The 15,990-nt window shown below is 44.5% G+C and overlaps 1 protein-coding gene across 3 annotated transcripts in view; it reads left to right on the forward strand.

Moving 5' to 3' along the window:
- The window catches only part of Tbc1d14 (TBC1 domain family member 14), a 93,435-nt gene that overhangs the window by 73,463 nt on the left and 3,982 nt on the right, over positions 1 to 15,990 (forward strand). For all 3 annotated transcript variants that reach the window (XM_048415240.3, XM_048415243.2, XM_048415241.3), the window contains 5 exons: positions 1,236 to 1,316; positions 2,944 to 3,038; positions 7,253 to 7,324; positions 7,985 to 8,113; positions 9,841 to 9,950. In XM_048415240.3, the coding sequence (XP_048271197.2) occupies positions 1,236 to 1,316; positions 2,944 to 3,038; positions 7,253 to 7,324; positions 7,985 to 8,113; positions 9,841 to 9,950 (487 nt within the window). The remainder of the gene's footprint in view (positions 1 to 1,235; positions 1,317 to 2,943; positions 3,039 to 7,252; positions 7,325 to 7,984; positions 8,114 to 9,840; positions 9,951 to 15,990) is intronic.

Raw genomic sequence — 15,990 nt, forward strand, 5'->3', positions numbered from 1 at the left:
TTATAAGTTGAATTCTCTTGCTTTTGGGATATTTTTTATTAACCTTTCCAAAAAATTACTTCAAGCTCTTTGCCAGGGTACACTTTCTGCCCATAATTTGTTAATTTCATCTTTAGTGAATGGCACTATAATTTCTGCTGGATCTTTTCCTCCTAATTGACAGAAGTCTCCATTTTTCTTTTAGAATTAACTCAGAAACCTTTCCACATAAGTTTTTAATATTTTACTCAGTTTATGTGGTAAAAAGATTCATTCTATTATATCTTCCCTTTGCATTAAAATTCCCTTTGCATTAAAATTCCCTTTGCATTAAAATGTTTAGAGGGTAATATGACCAGATACAGTTAAGATTTGGATCCACACGATCCACATCTGTAATTTCTCCTCCACCAAAGCCGATTCTCTTTCAGCTTCAACTGATAATTTTCTGAGACTATTTAAGGTCTTGTCACCATCTAAGGTTTTGTTTAAATTAATCAGATTTTGTTTAAATTAATCAGGTTTTATCCCAATAGTGGGCCATAGATGGGAAATGTCTCCTAGCAGTCTTTGAAAGTCATTAAGAGTTTGCAATCAGTCTCTCCTAATTTGCACCTTTGGGGGCGGGGTCTGATTTTTTTGTAAACCTATTTTATAGCCTAAATAATTAATGGGCTCTCCTCTTTGTATTTCTTTTTTTTTTTCCAGGAGCAATTTTTAATCCTCAACAAAGGAAAATTTTATTTACTGCTTCAAACATTCATTCTAAAGTATCTTTATTTGAATCAGCTAATATGATGTTGTCCATGTAACGGTAAACTATAGATTAAGGAAATTGCTTACATATCATTTCCAATGGCTACCATACAAAATCTTGGCACAGGGTGGGACCATTTAACATTCCCTGTATTAGAACCTTCTGTTGATATCTCTCAGCAGCCTGAAAATTATTATAAGTAGGCACCACAAAGGCAAATTGGGGAAAATGCTGAGAGATCAGAGAGACCAAGGAGCAAAATCATGGCCACCTTACCTCCCAACTGAAAAGAGACTGAGTTCCTGATTACTCCCATGGTATCACCTCCTCTCTCTACCAGTCATACCATTTCCTAGCGGCTAACCTCTATGGTTAGCTAGTGGCTAGCTCCGCCCTCTGATCTTCAGGCAAGCTTTATTTGTACAAACAAGAAAGATATCACCACAGGCGTAGGTGAACAACACATACAAGTAAGACTCACCAGTGACATTTCTTTCAGAGCTCTTTGACATCTGTCTTGCTCGGGCCAAGGAGCGGTGGCGGTCCCTCAGCACTGGCGGCTCAGAAGTGGAGAATGAAGGTACAGCTCTGCCCCCGCGGAGCAGCCCCTCACAACAGTAGCGCTCCTCACTGGCTCCAGTGTGGCATAATGGCAAAGGAATTGTTACATTGTAGAAGGAATAGAACCCTGCAGTTCCTGAAAGGGTTTGTGTCTCCTGCTCACAGCCAGTTGCTTATAATTAAAGTTGCCCAATAGCCTGGTTCATTGAGTGTTGACTTCTAGAGGCAGCAGCAGTACATATCTGTGAGATTAGAGGAAAGCCCCATTGCACACAAGAACAGTGCCTCTGTGGGTGAGCAGTGTGATTTTTCATGCTATCTTATATGGTACTGGAATTTAAAAATACGTAAAACATTATTTATGAATATTTAAACATAGGCTGTTCTTATTTTTATTTTATTTTTTACATTGGCAAGATTTTGTATGCCTAGCATGCAAACATGTTTTGAAACATTTATAACTTTATGATAGAAATGTGAGTAAATGCTTTTAAATAAGTTTTAAAAAATTCAGAATTGGATTTTCAGGATTTTAGACTTTAGGGATTTCAACAGTTAGGATTTGACTAGGTAATTTATACTAGGTAATGCATTATTGCCTCACATAGATTGCTCCCCTCACCCTATCTCAGCGCTGAGAATGGAGCTCAGGGCTTACATAAATTAGGCCATCTTTTTGTTACTGATCTATGACCCTAGTCCTTAATTTGTTGTTGTTGTTGTTTAATTGGGGAAAACAACTTTCCTCTGGTATTCACCTGTTTCCATGATGCTATGTATAATTTGTTATAACCACTATTTTGTAGGGATTTTTTTCTTATCTGAAATTTTGTATCTTTTGACCAGTATGGTCCTGGCTCCTTCCTGCCCCCTCCTTTCCTGCCTGTAGTAAACCTATTCTGATTTCTGTTTCTTTGAGTTCAACATTTTTAGATTGAATCCACAAATGATATTTTACAGTTCTTGTTTTTCTGTGGTTGGTTTGCTTGGCACGATATCTCTCAGTTCATCTTTTGTCCATATCCGCTACCTTTATTTTGTCTGTTTACCTCAAGACAGCCCTGTAGGTTGAGGAGTTTCGTGACTACCATGCATAGTACTGCAGTGAACATGGAGTGAACATTCTCATTTCCTTTAGTTGCGCACCCAGGAGTGGGATTGCTGGATCACATGTAGTTTTGTTTTTAATTTTTTGAGGCAACACATAACAGATTCTCACCAGAGATTCTTTATGTGGAACAATCATCTTTGTTGTGATTTCCCATGCCTAGGTCCATTGTGTGCATCTCCCAGCTTGTACTTATTTTCCTGATTGCTGTTGATGACAAGTAAATCAAACTAGATTTTGATTTTTAGATTTTTAGACTCTAGAAAATAATATGATGATGCTCTGGCTGGTGCTGTGAGGCACTGTGATTCCTGGAGTGAGAGACTCTGCGCTTGCCATGCACTTATCGTGACGTGAGCTTCTTGTTGGTTCCCAGCTGCTCAGAATAACCACACAGAAACCATATTATTTAAATCACTTGGCCCATTAGCTCTAGCTTCTTATTGGCTAACTCTTACATATTAATTTAACCATCTCCATTAATCTGTATATCACCAGTCTGTGCTGAAGGGTGCAACGACTTTTGCTCTTTTGACAGATGCTGGGTTTTCAACAGCTGACAGAGAGGCCAGTCTGGAGCTTATTAAACTGGATATTTCTAGAACATTTCCTAATCTCTGCATTTTCCAGCAAGTAAGTGGTGGGGACTTGTCACGAGTGTTCTCTGTTTAAGTTTTGTGAATGCAGAGCCACATGCATTTGTGGTCCTGCTTGAAAGGGTTTTGTAATATAGGGTTTTGGTGGGGAGTTAGGTGGGTGTCGCTACAATGCACTTAGATATTTAAAATGAGTGTAGCTGGTTCTTATGGATCATGTTTCTGTTTTAAAGGTAATTGGTTCCTTTGTAAAGTATGCATTTCAGACCCTCAGTAGGTGGTGCAGAGGGCTTGTGGGCGGTTGTGTTGTCAGAGTGTTGCTCATGCTCTTCTGGTTTTTTGTTGTTGTTGTTGTTGTTGTTGTTGTTGTTGTTTTGTTTGCTTTTGTTTTTGTTTTTAATTTGGTGGGTTTTTTTTTTGAGACAGGCTTTCTCTGTGTGGCAGCTTTTTAGCTGTCTAGAACTCACTTCATAGAACAGTCTGGCCTCAAACTCAGAGACCCACCTGCCTCTGCCTCCCACGTGCAGGGATTAAAGACTCTTCTGTTTATAGTGCTGTAGGTAGCTGCGTTCTCTTGGTAGGAGCCTCCATGTGATTTCAGGGACCTGCTGAAAGTAGGGCCAGGAAGGAGTGCCTCGTAGCCGTGGTGAAGTCAGGATGGCTGGCTGAACAGAGGTGGTGGGGTTTCTGAGATGATGAGCCAGGAGGTGTGAGGATGAACTCTTGTCTTTGGGTGTTAGTGGAGCAAGAGAGGCCTCCCCTCAGTCGTCTGGACACAGACAAGGATGGCTGGCAGTAGATCTTAGAGTCCTCTCTCAAGGCCTTGTGTTCTTTGAACCAAGAGGTGTACACCTAGAGGTTTCCCTTGAGACCTCCCTCCTGTAAGCTAACAATATCGCCAGCTCTCTTCCAAAATATTTCTACACCTTTCTCTTCTCAGTGCTCACTGCTTTATTTGAGAGCCTAGGCATTGTAGGTCACCGCAGCAGCCTCCCCTTACCTCTCCTGGCTGTCATGTCTCCTTCCACTCACCTTCTTGCCTGCTGATCAGTATTTGAAATCTCAAGTCATGCACCATGGTTCCCATTTTGTTAACATGCCTTACACACAGTGGTTTATGGCGGAAAAGGTGGTGGAACAAGCCAGAATGACTAGGTCCAGAGCTTTGAGTTTAGGTGGACTTGGGAGAAATGTGGTTGGACTGAGCAATCTTGACAGCACAGGAGAGGCACTGCCCTCTTTTGGAGTGTGGAGAATCAGAAGGTCGCATACAGGAAGAAGGCAGCAGTCGTGTCTGTGCATGCACCAGGTTTAGTTAATGTAGTCTGGCAGAGAGCATGTGCCTGGTGGAAGCCCAACTGGGACCCTGTTTCTGTGCAAGAATTGTGTATGAGAACACAGTTGTCCCTGCAACCTCTTCACAGGGTTTCTCTGTTCTGGTGAATGCAGAACTGGTAAGGACTGCTCTTAAGCAGGAGCAGAGTGTGTTGAGGGCAGAGTTCTAACATTCTGGTTTGTGGCTGAGAAGCAGGCAGCAAGCATGACTTGGCCAGGAATCGGGCACTAACCTGCTTTGAGGGCAGCACCAGTCTGAGTACTATGGGTGCTTGGAGGGAGGGCCAAGAGGATTCTTTGGGTTCCAGTGACAGGGTTGTTGCTGTCTCAGTAATTTCACAAAGCAGGGTCCCAGTGTCTAGGTGTAGAGGATCTTAGTTTATCTGGAAATGTTTGCATTTGAGTCCTTAGGATTCTTTCAGTCAAGGCAGGGGGAAAGTCTATAAAGCTGTCCAGAAATTTGGTTCAGTGTCTAGCCCATAAATCCCAGGAGTACTGCCCAGGTTTGGTGGCATGTGTGGACCCAACTGAGTGGCATCTTCAGAATAGTCCTTTCTCTCTCTCTCTCTCTCTGAAGGATTGCCTCTCTCTCCCAGTACACTTCTGAGACCTCATCTCACACCATACCTTGTAGCCCACTCCCTAGTCATCTCCTTAGAGGCCTTCTGCCTCCTGAACACTGGGCTCCTGTGACCCCAGCTCTGAAGAAGCTTAGGCAGTGCTGCTTTATGAAGGGGGTTGACTTTAGTCTCACAGATTTGGGTTTGATTCTGATCAATTGCTTTCTTACTAGTAGTTTGACCTCAAGTAAAACATTTAATCTCTCTGCCCTTTAATCTGTTCATCTGTGATTAGGGATGATCTCCATAGCTTTTTAAAAAAATATTTATTTATTTATTTATTATGTATACAATATTTTATCTGTGTGTATGCCCACAGGCCAGAAGAGGGCATCAGACCCCATTACAGATGGTTGTGAGCCACCATATGGTTGCTGAGAATTGAACTTAGGACCTTTGGAAGAGCAGGCAATGTTCTTAACCTCTGAGCCATCTCTCCAGCCCTCTCCATAGCTTTATAGTCTTATTCTCAGTACTTGACTCGTAGAGGGAAGCCATCAGTCCTATACTGACTATTAATTATCTTTGGCTGTATTTGAAACTAAATGACAGTGGGATCCACCAGCAACTTAAGACTTTTCACTTCAGGCAACTTAGAAGTGGGAACATGGAAGTCTTCAGAAGCTCATGCTGCCTGGGCTCTCAACTGCCAGGAGAAGCCTTGTACCCTTTCTCATTGGCAGAAGTAAAACCAGAGATTTGAGACAAGGAAGCAGGTGGGACTCAGAGCATGGCAAGGCAGGCTTCCTAGCATGTTCCTGAAGGTTCTGCTGTGCTGAGGGCCAGACCTCAGGGTCATGAAACCCTAAGAACTTGTGAAGGCTTTGCAGAAACTGAGGCCCAGCTTTGTATTACTAGGTCTGAAAGGGCTTCTCCTGAAACATGTTCCCTAAATTCTGCTTCAGAAATGTTGAGATGGACAGTCCCTTGGTGCTTACCCAGCAGCACAGGGTGAGCTGTAAAGATGGGACATGGAAGCTCTGTGGTCCCTTTTGGGGACCCTGTTCTCTCAGGCTTCCTTTAAGTGTGAGACTTTCTTGGTCAGTGGTTTTCAGTCTCGTGAATGGATAATACTAAATGCAAAGGCTGAGGAGAGAACCTGAGAGTCCAGCACAAGCTAAGGGCACTCAGGAAAAGAGCTGGCACCAACATGAGAGGATGGAATGACAAGGTGGAAAATCCTTTAAGGAAAGAACAGTATAGTTTTTCTCAGTCTCAGATCACATAGACTCTCTGGAGTCATTCTAGTCCTCAGGTCAGCTCATGGATCTGCTACCATTGTCCCCAGCCCTGTATTTTACCTCCCCCCATTCCCATTGTATTTTCTTCATTTGGCTCTTTGTGCTTTGAAAATGTTTCTTTGATACAGCTTTTAAAATGGTCTTTGCTGGAAATTGTGACATATACCTGTAATTCCTACACTTCAGAGGCTAAGGCGGAGATTTGGCTATCCTTGGCTATACAGTGAGACTTTATTACCAGCCAACCATCCAACCAAACAAATCAAAAAAGAAAATGCGATCATCGAGTTTATGCCATTCTTTTTCATCTACCCAGAGGCACCTTTGGAGTAACCTCCCAGTCATATATACCAGAACGAATATTTCTTCCTGTGTTATATAAGAGCACGTGGTAGATGTAGGCAGTAGGAACTTCATTTAGGTCCAGCTAGTCCCTTTGGAGTGTCGCTGGCACAGTAACAGCAGTGTGGGACAGCTCTGGGCTTGTCTCCTTGTTGTAAGAGCAAATGCTAATCTTAGCAGGTGAGAGATCTGGGAGAGTGCTTGAAATGAAATGGAATCTACTAGGAGCTAAGACTTAGAGCCTGCTTCCCAAACCTAATGTTCCGAAAGATGGCAGGGAAACGAGTGACGGGCAGAAGGGAGGCAGGAAGAACCTTACTTGTGGGCACAAGGCTGTCTCAGCAGCCTTGTCACTTGCTCTGAGGAGTCTTGACCACCTGGTTTACCTACTGAACTTGGAATAGAATATGACTCTTTAACATGAGCCAAAGGAAGGGCATTTCCAGAGGGTACTGCTCACAGCTGACCCTTTAGCTTTTCTAGAGTAGCTTCATAGACAGAATTGCAGACTTTTCATTATCAGCAAGTTACTAGTTCATTTTTTAAACTGCATAATGTGTCTAGAGCTGCTAGCATAGTGCTCAGCAAAGTCCCCCCCTGTGTCATCAGCAGGGTGACAGTGGTGGGTGATAGTAGCAGCAGCAGTATTGGATGCTATTCTAAGACTAACAGTACTTATGCATGTGTTGTTTTTGGTATGTCAATCCTTTTAGGGTGGCCCATATCATGACATGTTGCACAGTATTTTGGGAGCTTATACTTGTTACCGGCCGGATGTGGGTTATGTAAGTGATGCTTTCCAGTTTTTTATGATATTCTGGTCTATAAAGAAAGTCAAAACATTGCCCAGCTCTCATAGTGAATGCTATTGTGGGCTTTGAAGAATATGAAAAATCTTGAAATAAATGAGTTGATTCAGTTTCCTTGGAGAAATTGGGCTGACATGGCTCCTTTGTGGTATTCATCACATTTTAACTAGATGTGATGTTTACTTTTTGCATGTGATTTATCCCTGAAATTAAATAGAAAAGGCTTTACCATTAACAGTTTTTCAAAAGTGTGATACTGCTGTACTTGTGGCTAAACAGATGTGTGTGTATACATGGTCTTACTTAAGCCTGCTAAGCTCGTACAGGTGACCACAGCACCACAACCCAGCATGGCACATACCAGGTGCAGTATTTCAGATGCCAGAGGCCTTAAGTGGGGTTGGCTTATGATTTTCCATTAGAAGGGGGCAGGGAATGAGGGAGAGAGCATGTGCCTGATAGGCAGAGCTGTGGCTCCAAGGAAGGTGGATCTGGTCTGACAGGGTTTATTTAAGGGGTGAATGGGTGACTGTGAGGGCCTTTTTAAAAAGCGGAAAGGTGTTTTGTTTTCTCTTATAAAGCTGCTCTGCCCTTTGTGGCCACATTAGTTAACATAACCTTTCTCTCCTTCCTCAGGTTCAGGGCATGTCGTTTATAGCTGCAGTGTTGATCTTGAACCTAGACACTGCAGATGCCTTTATTGCTTTTTCTAATCTTTTGAATAAACCCTGTCAAATGGCATTTTTCCGAGTGGACCACGGCCTTGTGAGTATGCTCTGTGTTATGTCCCAGTATCATGTCTTTATGCAGCAAGAACTACCTAATCATTCTGTTTTTTCACCCAATCATTGTTTTTTTAAAGATGGGAAATGCATAATGGGTTGTTTTAAGGAAGAACACATGAACTTAAGTGTAGAAACATATAGGCCATTGCCCCTTGTATGAACAGATTAGTACGTTCTCCTAGGGAGACAGTGTGTCTGAAACACTGTACCCTTTCAGTGGAGGTGGGAGGGTGACTTCTGTGCACGCGTATGCACTTCGTGTTCGGGAGATGTAACAGCACTGCCCTCCTTAGTTGAGTCAAATACCCGAGGGCTGCTGCTCGATGGAACACATGCACGCACAGGAGAAAGGAGATGTGCTCCAGACCCTGCTCCCTTACTTCAGCAAGGCAGTGGTTTAGTGGTTTAGTGCTGAGTAGATGGCCTTTGTCATTGGTGGCCTTTAAGAGACCCTCACATACTTCACAGCTGAGTCCCCTGCATAGTCCAGACATGGGAACAGACTGAGGAGGGAAGTGGCTTGTCAAGAATATCTGCTACATGGGACAGCTGAGGTTTGTATCTGTTCTAGGTCCTAAACTTTGTTCTTAATTGAAGAAAACTCACTAATCCATCAGCTTTTTTAAGTTGGCATTGCTTTGATTTCCTAGTCATTACCACTAGTCTATCAAGACTTCAGCTCTCTGATATGTCAGCTTGGAGCGCTTCTTCCTTAAATGTCTTCACGATCCCAACAGTCTTTGTTCTGAAGCTGCTGCTCACTCTGGCTGTTAGCGGAGTGTCGGCCAGCAGGGTCCTTTAAGAAGATCATTTGGTATTCCAGAGTGGCTTTGGTACAAAGTTCTTGTAAGAATTGGTTTTGAGAGCAGTCATATATGTGAACAAAGGAGTTTGCATAGAGATTGTTATCATATAATTGTATTTAATTGTAAATATGAGAAGGGTTTTTAATGGAGTTGGGGAAATGGAGTGGTAAATGAAATCTGCCAAGACCCCCAGTGCAACAGTGACGCACTGCTGTGTAAGGAGTGTGAAGTAGACCTAGTGCAGCAGCCCCTGTGTAGTAGTAGGAAAACACCTCAAAAGCAGCAGCACCTAAGGACGGGCTCTTCATGAATAGTAATAGTATTTTTGTCAGGCGTGGTTGCCCCCACCCAACAGGAGCTCTTCCTTCATATTGATTGCTTCATGCTTTCTCTCCTCCCACCCTGCTTTCTTTCTTTTCTTACAAAGCTTGTAAGAACCTGGCCTGTGGTAGTGTCTTCATTTGCTTTGGTCAAAGGCCTACAAGTTTAAGCTGGACCTGTGTTGTCCTTCCCTCAGACTCTAGTCTTGTCTCTCCCTCTGTGAATGTGCTAGACATGGGCAGCAGGCAGCTTGCTTTTCCTGGTATCTCTCACAGTGAGACTGCAACCTTCATGGTATTACAGACCGTGGTTGAGGTCCCAGCTCTACCATGTACCAGTACCTTGCCCCTGTGTGGCAAGGTAAGCAATTGCTCTCTGTTTCAGTGTCTTTCCTGTAACTTAAAGAAATGATAGGATGTGAACACAACTACTATGAGATGCTTAGAGATAGTATTATGTTATCTACATTTTACCTGGGTAACAATTATTAGATTCTAAGCGTGCAAAGCTCTTGACTCTTGTGGATTGGAAACTCATATTGATAATTAGTTTACTAGTGTATTTAACATTGTCTCCCTAGATGTTGACGTACTTTGCTGCATTTGAGGTATTCTTTGAAGAAAACTTGCCGAAATTGTTTGCGCATTTCAAGAAAAACAACTTAACTGCAGACATCTACCTGATCGATTGGTAAGACTTGGCTTTCCTGCTTTCCAGAGCACTTCTCATCCCCTGCCCATTTTCCTGTTGTCACTGCCAGTTTCTTGGAGAGCTCAGCTGAGTTTCCTTGTCCTACTTCCCAGCTCCCCTCTGCCTTGAGTGCCTATTGTTTATTCTCTAGGCTCTTTGTCACAGTTTGTGACTTGACTTACCTTCTAGACTCCCTCAATAGACAGTGCCTTAAACCTCTCTGTTTTTAAAACGCTATTGCCAGTCCATTAAATGAGATGTTTCTGGGCAGCAAGTCTGTGACAGACCTTTTACTAGAAGTCCACTGATGTAATGTGGGAGCTTGAGTTTGTGTGGAAGGGAGAAGCAGCACGTGGGCTTCAGAGCTTTGGTCACTACACTGCCCTGTAGGAGAGACTGAGATAGAAGGGGAGAGAGGAGGTGATGGACCCCAACCTAGGGTGATGGGGGTGTGGGAAACAGCATCTAGGGGCCTCAGAGTAAGCCAGAGCATAGCATCTGTGCTGGTGGCATTGCAAGGAACACCATAAAAGGTTGAGGATAAGGGTTGGGATTTTGGGAGACCAGAACATCTGGGTCTCAGAGGCCAAGCTGAGGGCCATAGGAGATGGCTGACAGCCTGTGCTTGTTGTATAAGTCATCTCTAAGCAGCTTGGGAGGCAGGAGCTCCCGGGTGAGAGCTCAATGAAGGAGAGCGAGGATTGATGGAGATTAAAGAGAGGACTCACTGGAAGGTCCTAGCAATGTGTTGTGAACTTGCCAGGGGATCAGGAGTGCAGATAAGGGGTCGCTGGTGTCAGCAGCTGATATCTAAAACACAGAGGGTTGTATTTGACTTTGAGCATGAAAATTCTATGGGAGATCTAAATAGAAGTTTCCTTTCCTGTAAGTAGGAGGCTCCAGAACTGTGAGCTGGAACAGTAGATCAGTTACATCTCTGTACAGACGTAGGTGTGGTCATGAGGAGAGGGTGGCTCTCACGGTCACATGTACCAGGTTGACGGCCAGGTAAGGGACCCGGAAACCTGAGTGCCGCAGGAACAATTGTCATGTGGTGGAAGAGTGTACCTCGGGACCGCTGTGACCCAACCAGGCATGGTGTACTGTGTTACGATCTACAAGGGCCAGGAAAGCTCTCTAATTGTATTCTTGCAGAGACCATGATAATTGGCTGTTTAGGGCATTTCAAGTGACTGCTCTGTCTTGGAGAGGGGCTTTTGCGGGGAGAGATGTCATTTTGCCAAAAGTCCCAACTGGACTGCTCCACTAACTCAGAGAGGTAGAATGAACTACTCAGCCACTCTGGACTGGTGGGTTTCCCCTCATTTTCTTTGGGAAGCAAGAGGACTTCTAGAAGATAAATAAGTACTGTCTAGCCTAGACCAAATCACTCAGTAGAGCAGACCTGTCTTGCATCCTTGGGAATGAATGTCAGATATCCACTGTGTTGCTTCTGTCTTAACCTGGTGACTATCTGACTACATGTATGAGGGTTTGGTGGTTGGACTTGTAGCTAAAGTCACTGGAGCTGTTATAAAATGTAAGCCCCAGGCTTGGGTGGGCCACCATCGGGGATACTCAGCTGTCCTGTCTGCTTGTGCTACATATAAATGTTGGGGATATCCTTTTAAAAGGGTACCTTTGTTTAACAGATGATTTTTGTCCTCCTCATGAACATTTGAGTACACAGATGGCTCTTTGCCATTCTAAGTTTTGTATCTATATTGGACTGTCAACCCTGAACCCTTATGTTTCCCTTACTTAGGGCCCAGAACAAAAGGTCATTGGGAGGCAGACCCCACAGCCAGAAGCCTAAACATCTGCCTGGTCTTGTTGATTCCTTCCACAGGAACTTTAGATTCTAGGCTGGATTCTATTCAAATTTTTTTCTTACCTCGGATTAAAAAAATGCAGCATGTTGTGTGGCAGCCCAGTAGAACATTAACTTGTGTATACTGGGACAGAGGCTCCATGAAGCAGAGCCACCATGACAATATGAAGAGTGTTCTGAAATGTTCTATTCTGTCGATTATGGTGTACTCTCACTGACTTGGAGTTTGATGATGGCTGTTTCCTGAAAGTCATGGTCTGAAGGGCAGCATTGTTTGTTCATGTCCAAGCCTGCAGGGACTGTGAGTCCAGGGTGTCCACAAGGAAAGAAAGTTCTACCGGGTTTTGCTTCTGAGTCCTTTATACCATGATGTGGTTGATGACCGAGGGCCTAAAGGGTGGCTTGTTCCTGACATACTGCTGTTGCTTTCTGAAGTAAGGGCCGAGTAGGATGCCTGCTGTGTGTGTGGTTGCATTACAGGGCTAGACTCACAGGCCGGCTCTAGAAGTGCTGAGCTAAAGTTGAACTGCGTTCAGGGAGTGCCTTCTCCTGATTATCCTTACTCTGGTTATTAATGGTCTGCAGTGAGCCTGGCTCCCAAGAGTTCTGGGTGCTGATGGTCAGGGGAAGTCCCCGTCACTAGAGGCTACATGCGAAAATACTCATTGCTTTGTCCCTGGAGTTTTCTCTCAGTGTCACCTTCCAATATGCATACTATTTAGTGTGACTCCAGAGCCTTGCTCCATTTGTGCCCTGCCACCTCCTCAAGTCACTCAAAATTACTGCGCTCAAAATTACTGGGTCATGTTGAATCATGTTCATGTGCCCTACACAGTGCACAGAGTGTGTGAGAGGTGTCCAGCCCCAGGGATCAAGTATGGCTTCATGGGTGCTCAGAGATGGCTGTGTAGGGTGAGCAGACACCTACTGCTCCACTGTCTACCCTCCTCCAGCACCACCCATACTCTCAAGGTATCTATTTTTGTAGTTCCTCTCAGAGCCTCGTGGTTTACTTCTATATCCTCAAGGCCTGGCCCCATCCTTGACTCAAGTCCTGGGCAGGACTAGGACATTTCTCTTTCCAAGTGCCAGTGACCTAAAACCACTTGTCCACTTGTTCTGCTGAACAGCCTCCTCCCCTTCTAGCCCTGCAGGACAGAGCTTAATGAAGGTAGCTGGCCAGGACCCTTCTCTAGCTGTCTCTGCTGTGGACTTGAAGATCAGAGAAATGGCCTGTCAGCTGTCTTCATTTCCTATGGAATTCTGAGTGTTCTAACTATCAAGGGTCTAAGGACTATGGGAGAGCTGACGAGAGCTTAACTTCCCAGGAGATTTTCCCCTTGTTTCCAATGGGCAGAGTTGTTTGGAGATGTAAGTGAATTTTGTAACAATAATCTTGAGCTAGTCCAAAGACCTAGCAGATGCTCCATATATGCCTTGAGATGAAGAGCTAGCACTCTGTGGGGTTTCCCCTTGTGGGGTAAGTTCAAGGAAGTGACTGCAGTGATTAGGTTTCCATTGCATTCTGTACTAAGTTCATTCATAGGTCTCATTTCAGGGCTCTGGATCTGCCCGGGATACCTTGAGGGTAGGTACCACATTGTAGTCAGAGAGAGAGAGAGAGAGAGAGAGAGAGAGAGAGAGAGAAGAGAAGAAAGAACCCTCTAGCACCCTTGGAAGTGCTGGCTAACTGTGGCATTGAGTATGGTAGAAGGAAACTGCAGCAGCACTGGCTTACAGCTTGTTTGAGTACAGGGCTTACTGTTACCTCCCAGGTGCTGGACCAGAGAGGATGCTGCTGACTCAGGATAGGGCTGCAGGCAGCAGAAAGTGCTTTACTGAGTACTCTTAGGACCAGGAATGTTTCTGTACTCAGTGTCTGAATTTGAACTGAATCTGGGTGGCCACCTTGGCTTTGCCTGCATGCAAGTCTACAAAGGAAGTTGGCTGCCAGAGGCCCATGGGTTCTTAACTCACATCCCTGTTCTATGTGTTCCTGCCTTTCTTAGAAACATGGGGAACGTGGGTAGAATAGTAGCTGAGGGTGCTCCTGAACCAGTGTTGGATGAAAGACTCATTTCTAGGAACCGGTCTGGTTGAGCAAGTTGAACACAGCTAGAAGTTTGTTTCGTGGCCTGTAGGTCCAAGTCTTTAGCCATAGGTTCTCTATGGGCAAGACTGCTAGGTGACATTTCCTCTCCTTAAGCTGCAATAGGTCTCTACCATGTGCTTTGTTTTTAGTATCTTCATCTGTAGTGGAGGTAAGAACGCCCCCTCTTGGGTTGTAGTAAGGAGGTATGCTCCATGGAAGAGCAAGAGTGCCTCTGGGTTGTGGTTTGCAGCCTGGGGCTGCTCACAAGTAGCCCAGGGTCTCTCTGTAAAGAGGACTGACTCCTTGGGGGTGTGTCCTGGAGCTTCAGTTCTTTTCATATCTAATCCAATGCAAGCTCAGAAAAGTGATTGGATTGGGCATGGCTAGATTAAAAATATTTATGGGAATACTGAAGGCTCAGCCAGAAAGATTATCCCTTCTGCCCACATATGTTATAGAGTATTGGATGCTCACAGCTCGGGTCTTACTCTTGAAAGCCCATGGCTTTGCTGCAGCAGCACAGAAATGCATTGCTTTATAATAGTTGGACTCAGCCCTGAAATTGCCTTGCTTAATATTTTGTTTGGTATATGCAGGGTCCTGAGCAAAGAAACGTCTCTTCTCAAATTCTGTCTTCCCACTGTGGTAGGAATACCAGAAGGGCCTGGGAAGGCAAGGGACTTCACTGCACACTCTACTCCTGTACGTAGTCATTGGCTGGGAGCAGGGAGCCTTAAGTCATAGAGATAAGATAGGAATTTGGGCTTTAAGATAAGGGGAGGACTATGTGTGTACATCAACTCTCCTAGTCTCTCCAGTTCCTCAGAGCCAGAGCCAACCTGGCATCAACTCCTGCCCTGTGACTGAGCCAAGTGGCTCACCAGCCCATGGAGGTGCTTCCCAGTTCTTTTTCTATGACCTTTGAGCCTAAATGTGGTTTGAAATCTAGATAAGCATTTGCAGTCTCCTGGTGCCAAAGGGGAAAGAAGGGAATGTGAAGGGACTGCTGAGAACTGAGGGAAGACCTGAGTCCCAGAGGCACATGTAGCCAAGAGCAGAGGGTAGGAGGAGTTTAGTCACAGCCACACATTCTTTGAGAGAACTCACGCTTTGATGACTATAGGTGGCCCCTGACCTGAGCAGAGGAACTTTTGGAAGCATGTTACTGAGATACCTGCTGAAGTCTGCAAGGCCCTAAAGATGCGAAGGTATGAAAGGCACAGAGAAATAACTCAGTATTAATAACAACAGAGCCCCTCTTTGCCAGCACTGTACTGTCTGAGAGAACTGTGACAGATAGGAAAGGGATGCATAAGGTATAATGTGAACATTGACAGGAAACACTTGGTTATGACCATGTGAAGACACAGGAAAGAGTGGGACTTCTACATGCCAGGGGAGAGGCCTCAGAAACCTGGGCATCCCTACTTATACCTTGATCTCATGAAGACACTGAATTGTGAGGAAATAGATGTCCATATTTAAGCTCAAACAAGACTAAACAAAATACCCCCAAACAAAACAACAAACCAGCAGGAAGACTCATCTATCCTGAGGGTCAGAAACAGCCCCTCAAGGAAGTCACCAGGGTTGAGACTTGAATGAGGAGGCATCTGCTATGAAACAAAGATTTTCTTTAGAAGGCACATAAATATAAAGGTTATATACTATTCTAAGCTGTAACCATTTGTACTCCCTTATAGAACAAAGAATAGTTGCTAACAGTGAGGTCACGTAGACTCTATGTGCAATGCAGGCCGGGGAGCAATTTGATAGCCTTCACGTTCTGATCCTGGTTGTCTTTTCTTGACTTGGTCCTTTTTACACAGACTATTCGCACAGCTATGTTGTTGGCACAGAATTTCCCTTTGAACGGACAATCAAATTCATATATCACCTGAATGGCTGACTTTCGGCACAGTTCATGCCTCAGAATATAAAATGGCAGTTTTATCCTTTGGGTGGCTCAGCCAGTGACCTGATGTCTTAGGTTTTTTTCTTTGCTTCCCCACAACTGTCCAGGTCATACCTGATTTTGGCCAGCTCACCTGCTCCCTCGGACTCTCACAGTCCACTGAGGATTAAGTCCAGAGCCTATAGAACTGTCTAGCAGGCCT

Source organism: Myodes glareolus, chromosome 8, assembly GCF_982192425.1.
Source record: "Myodes glareolus chromosome 8, mMyoGla1.1, whole genome shotgun sequence".
Lineage (NCBI taxonomy): Eukaryota > Metazoa > Chordata > Mammalia > Rodentia > Cricetidae > Myodes > Myodes glareolus.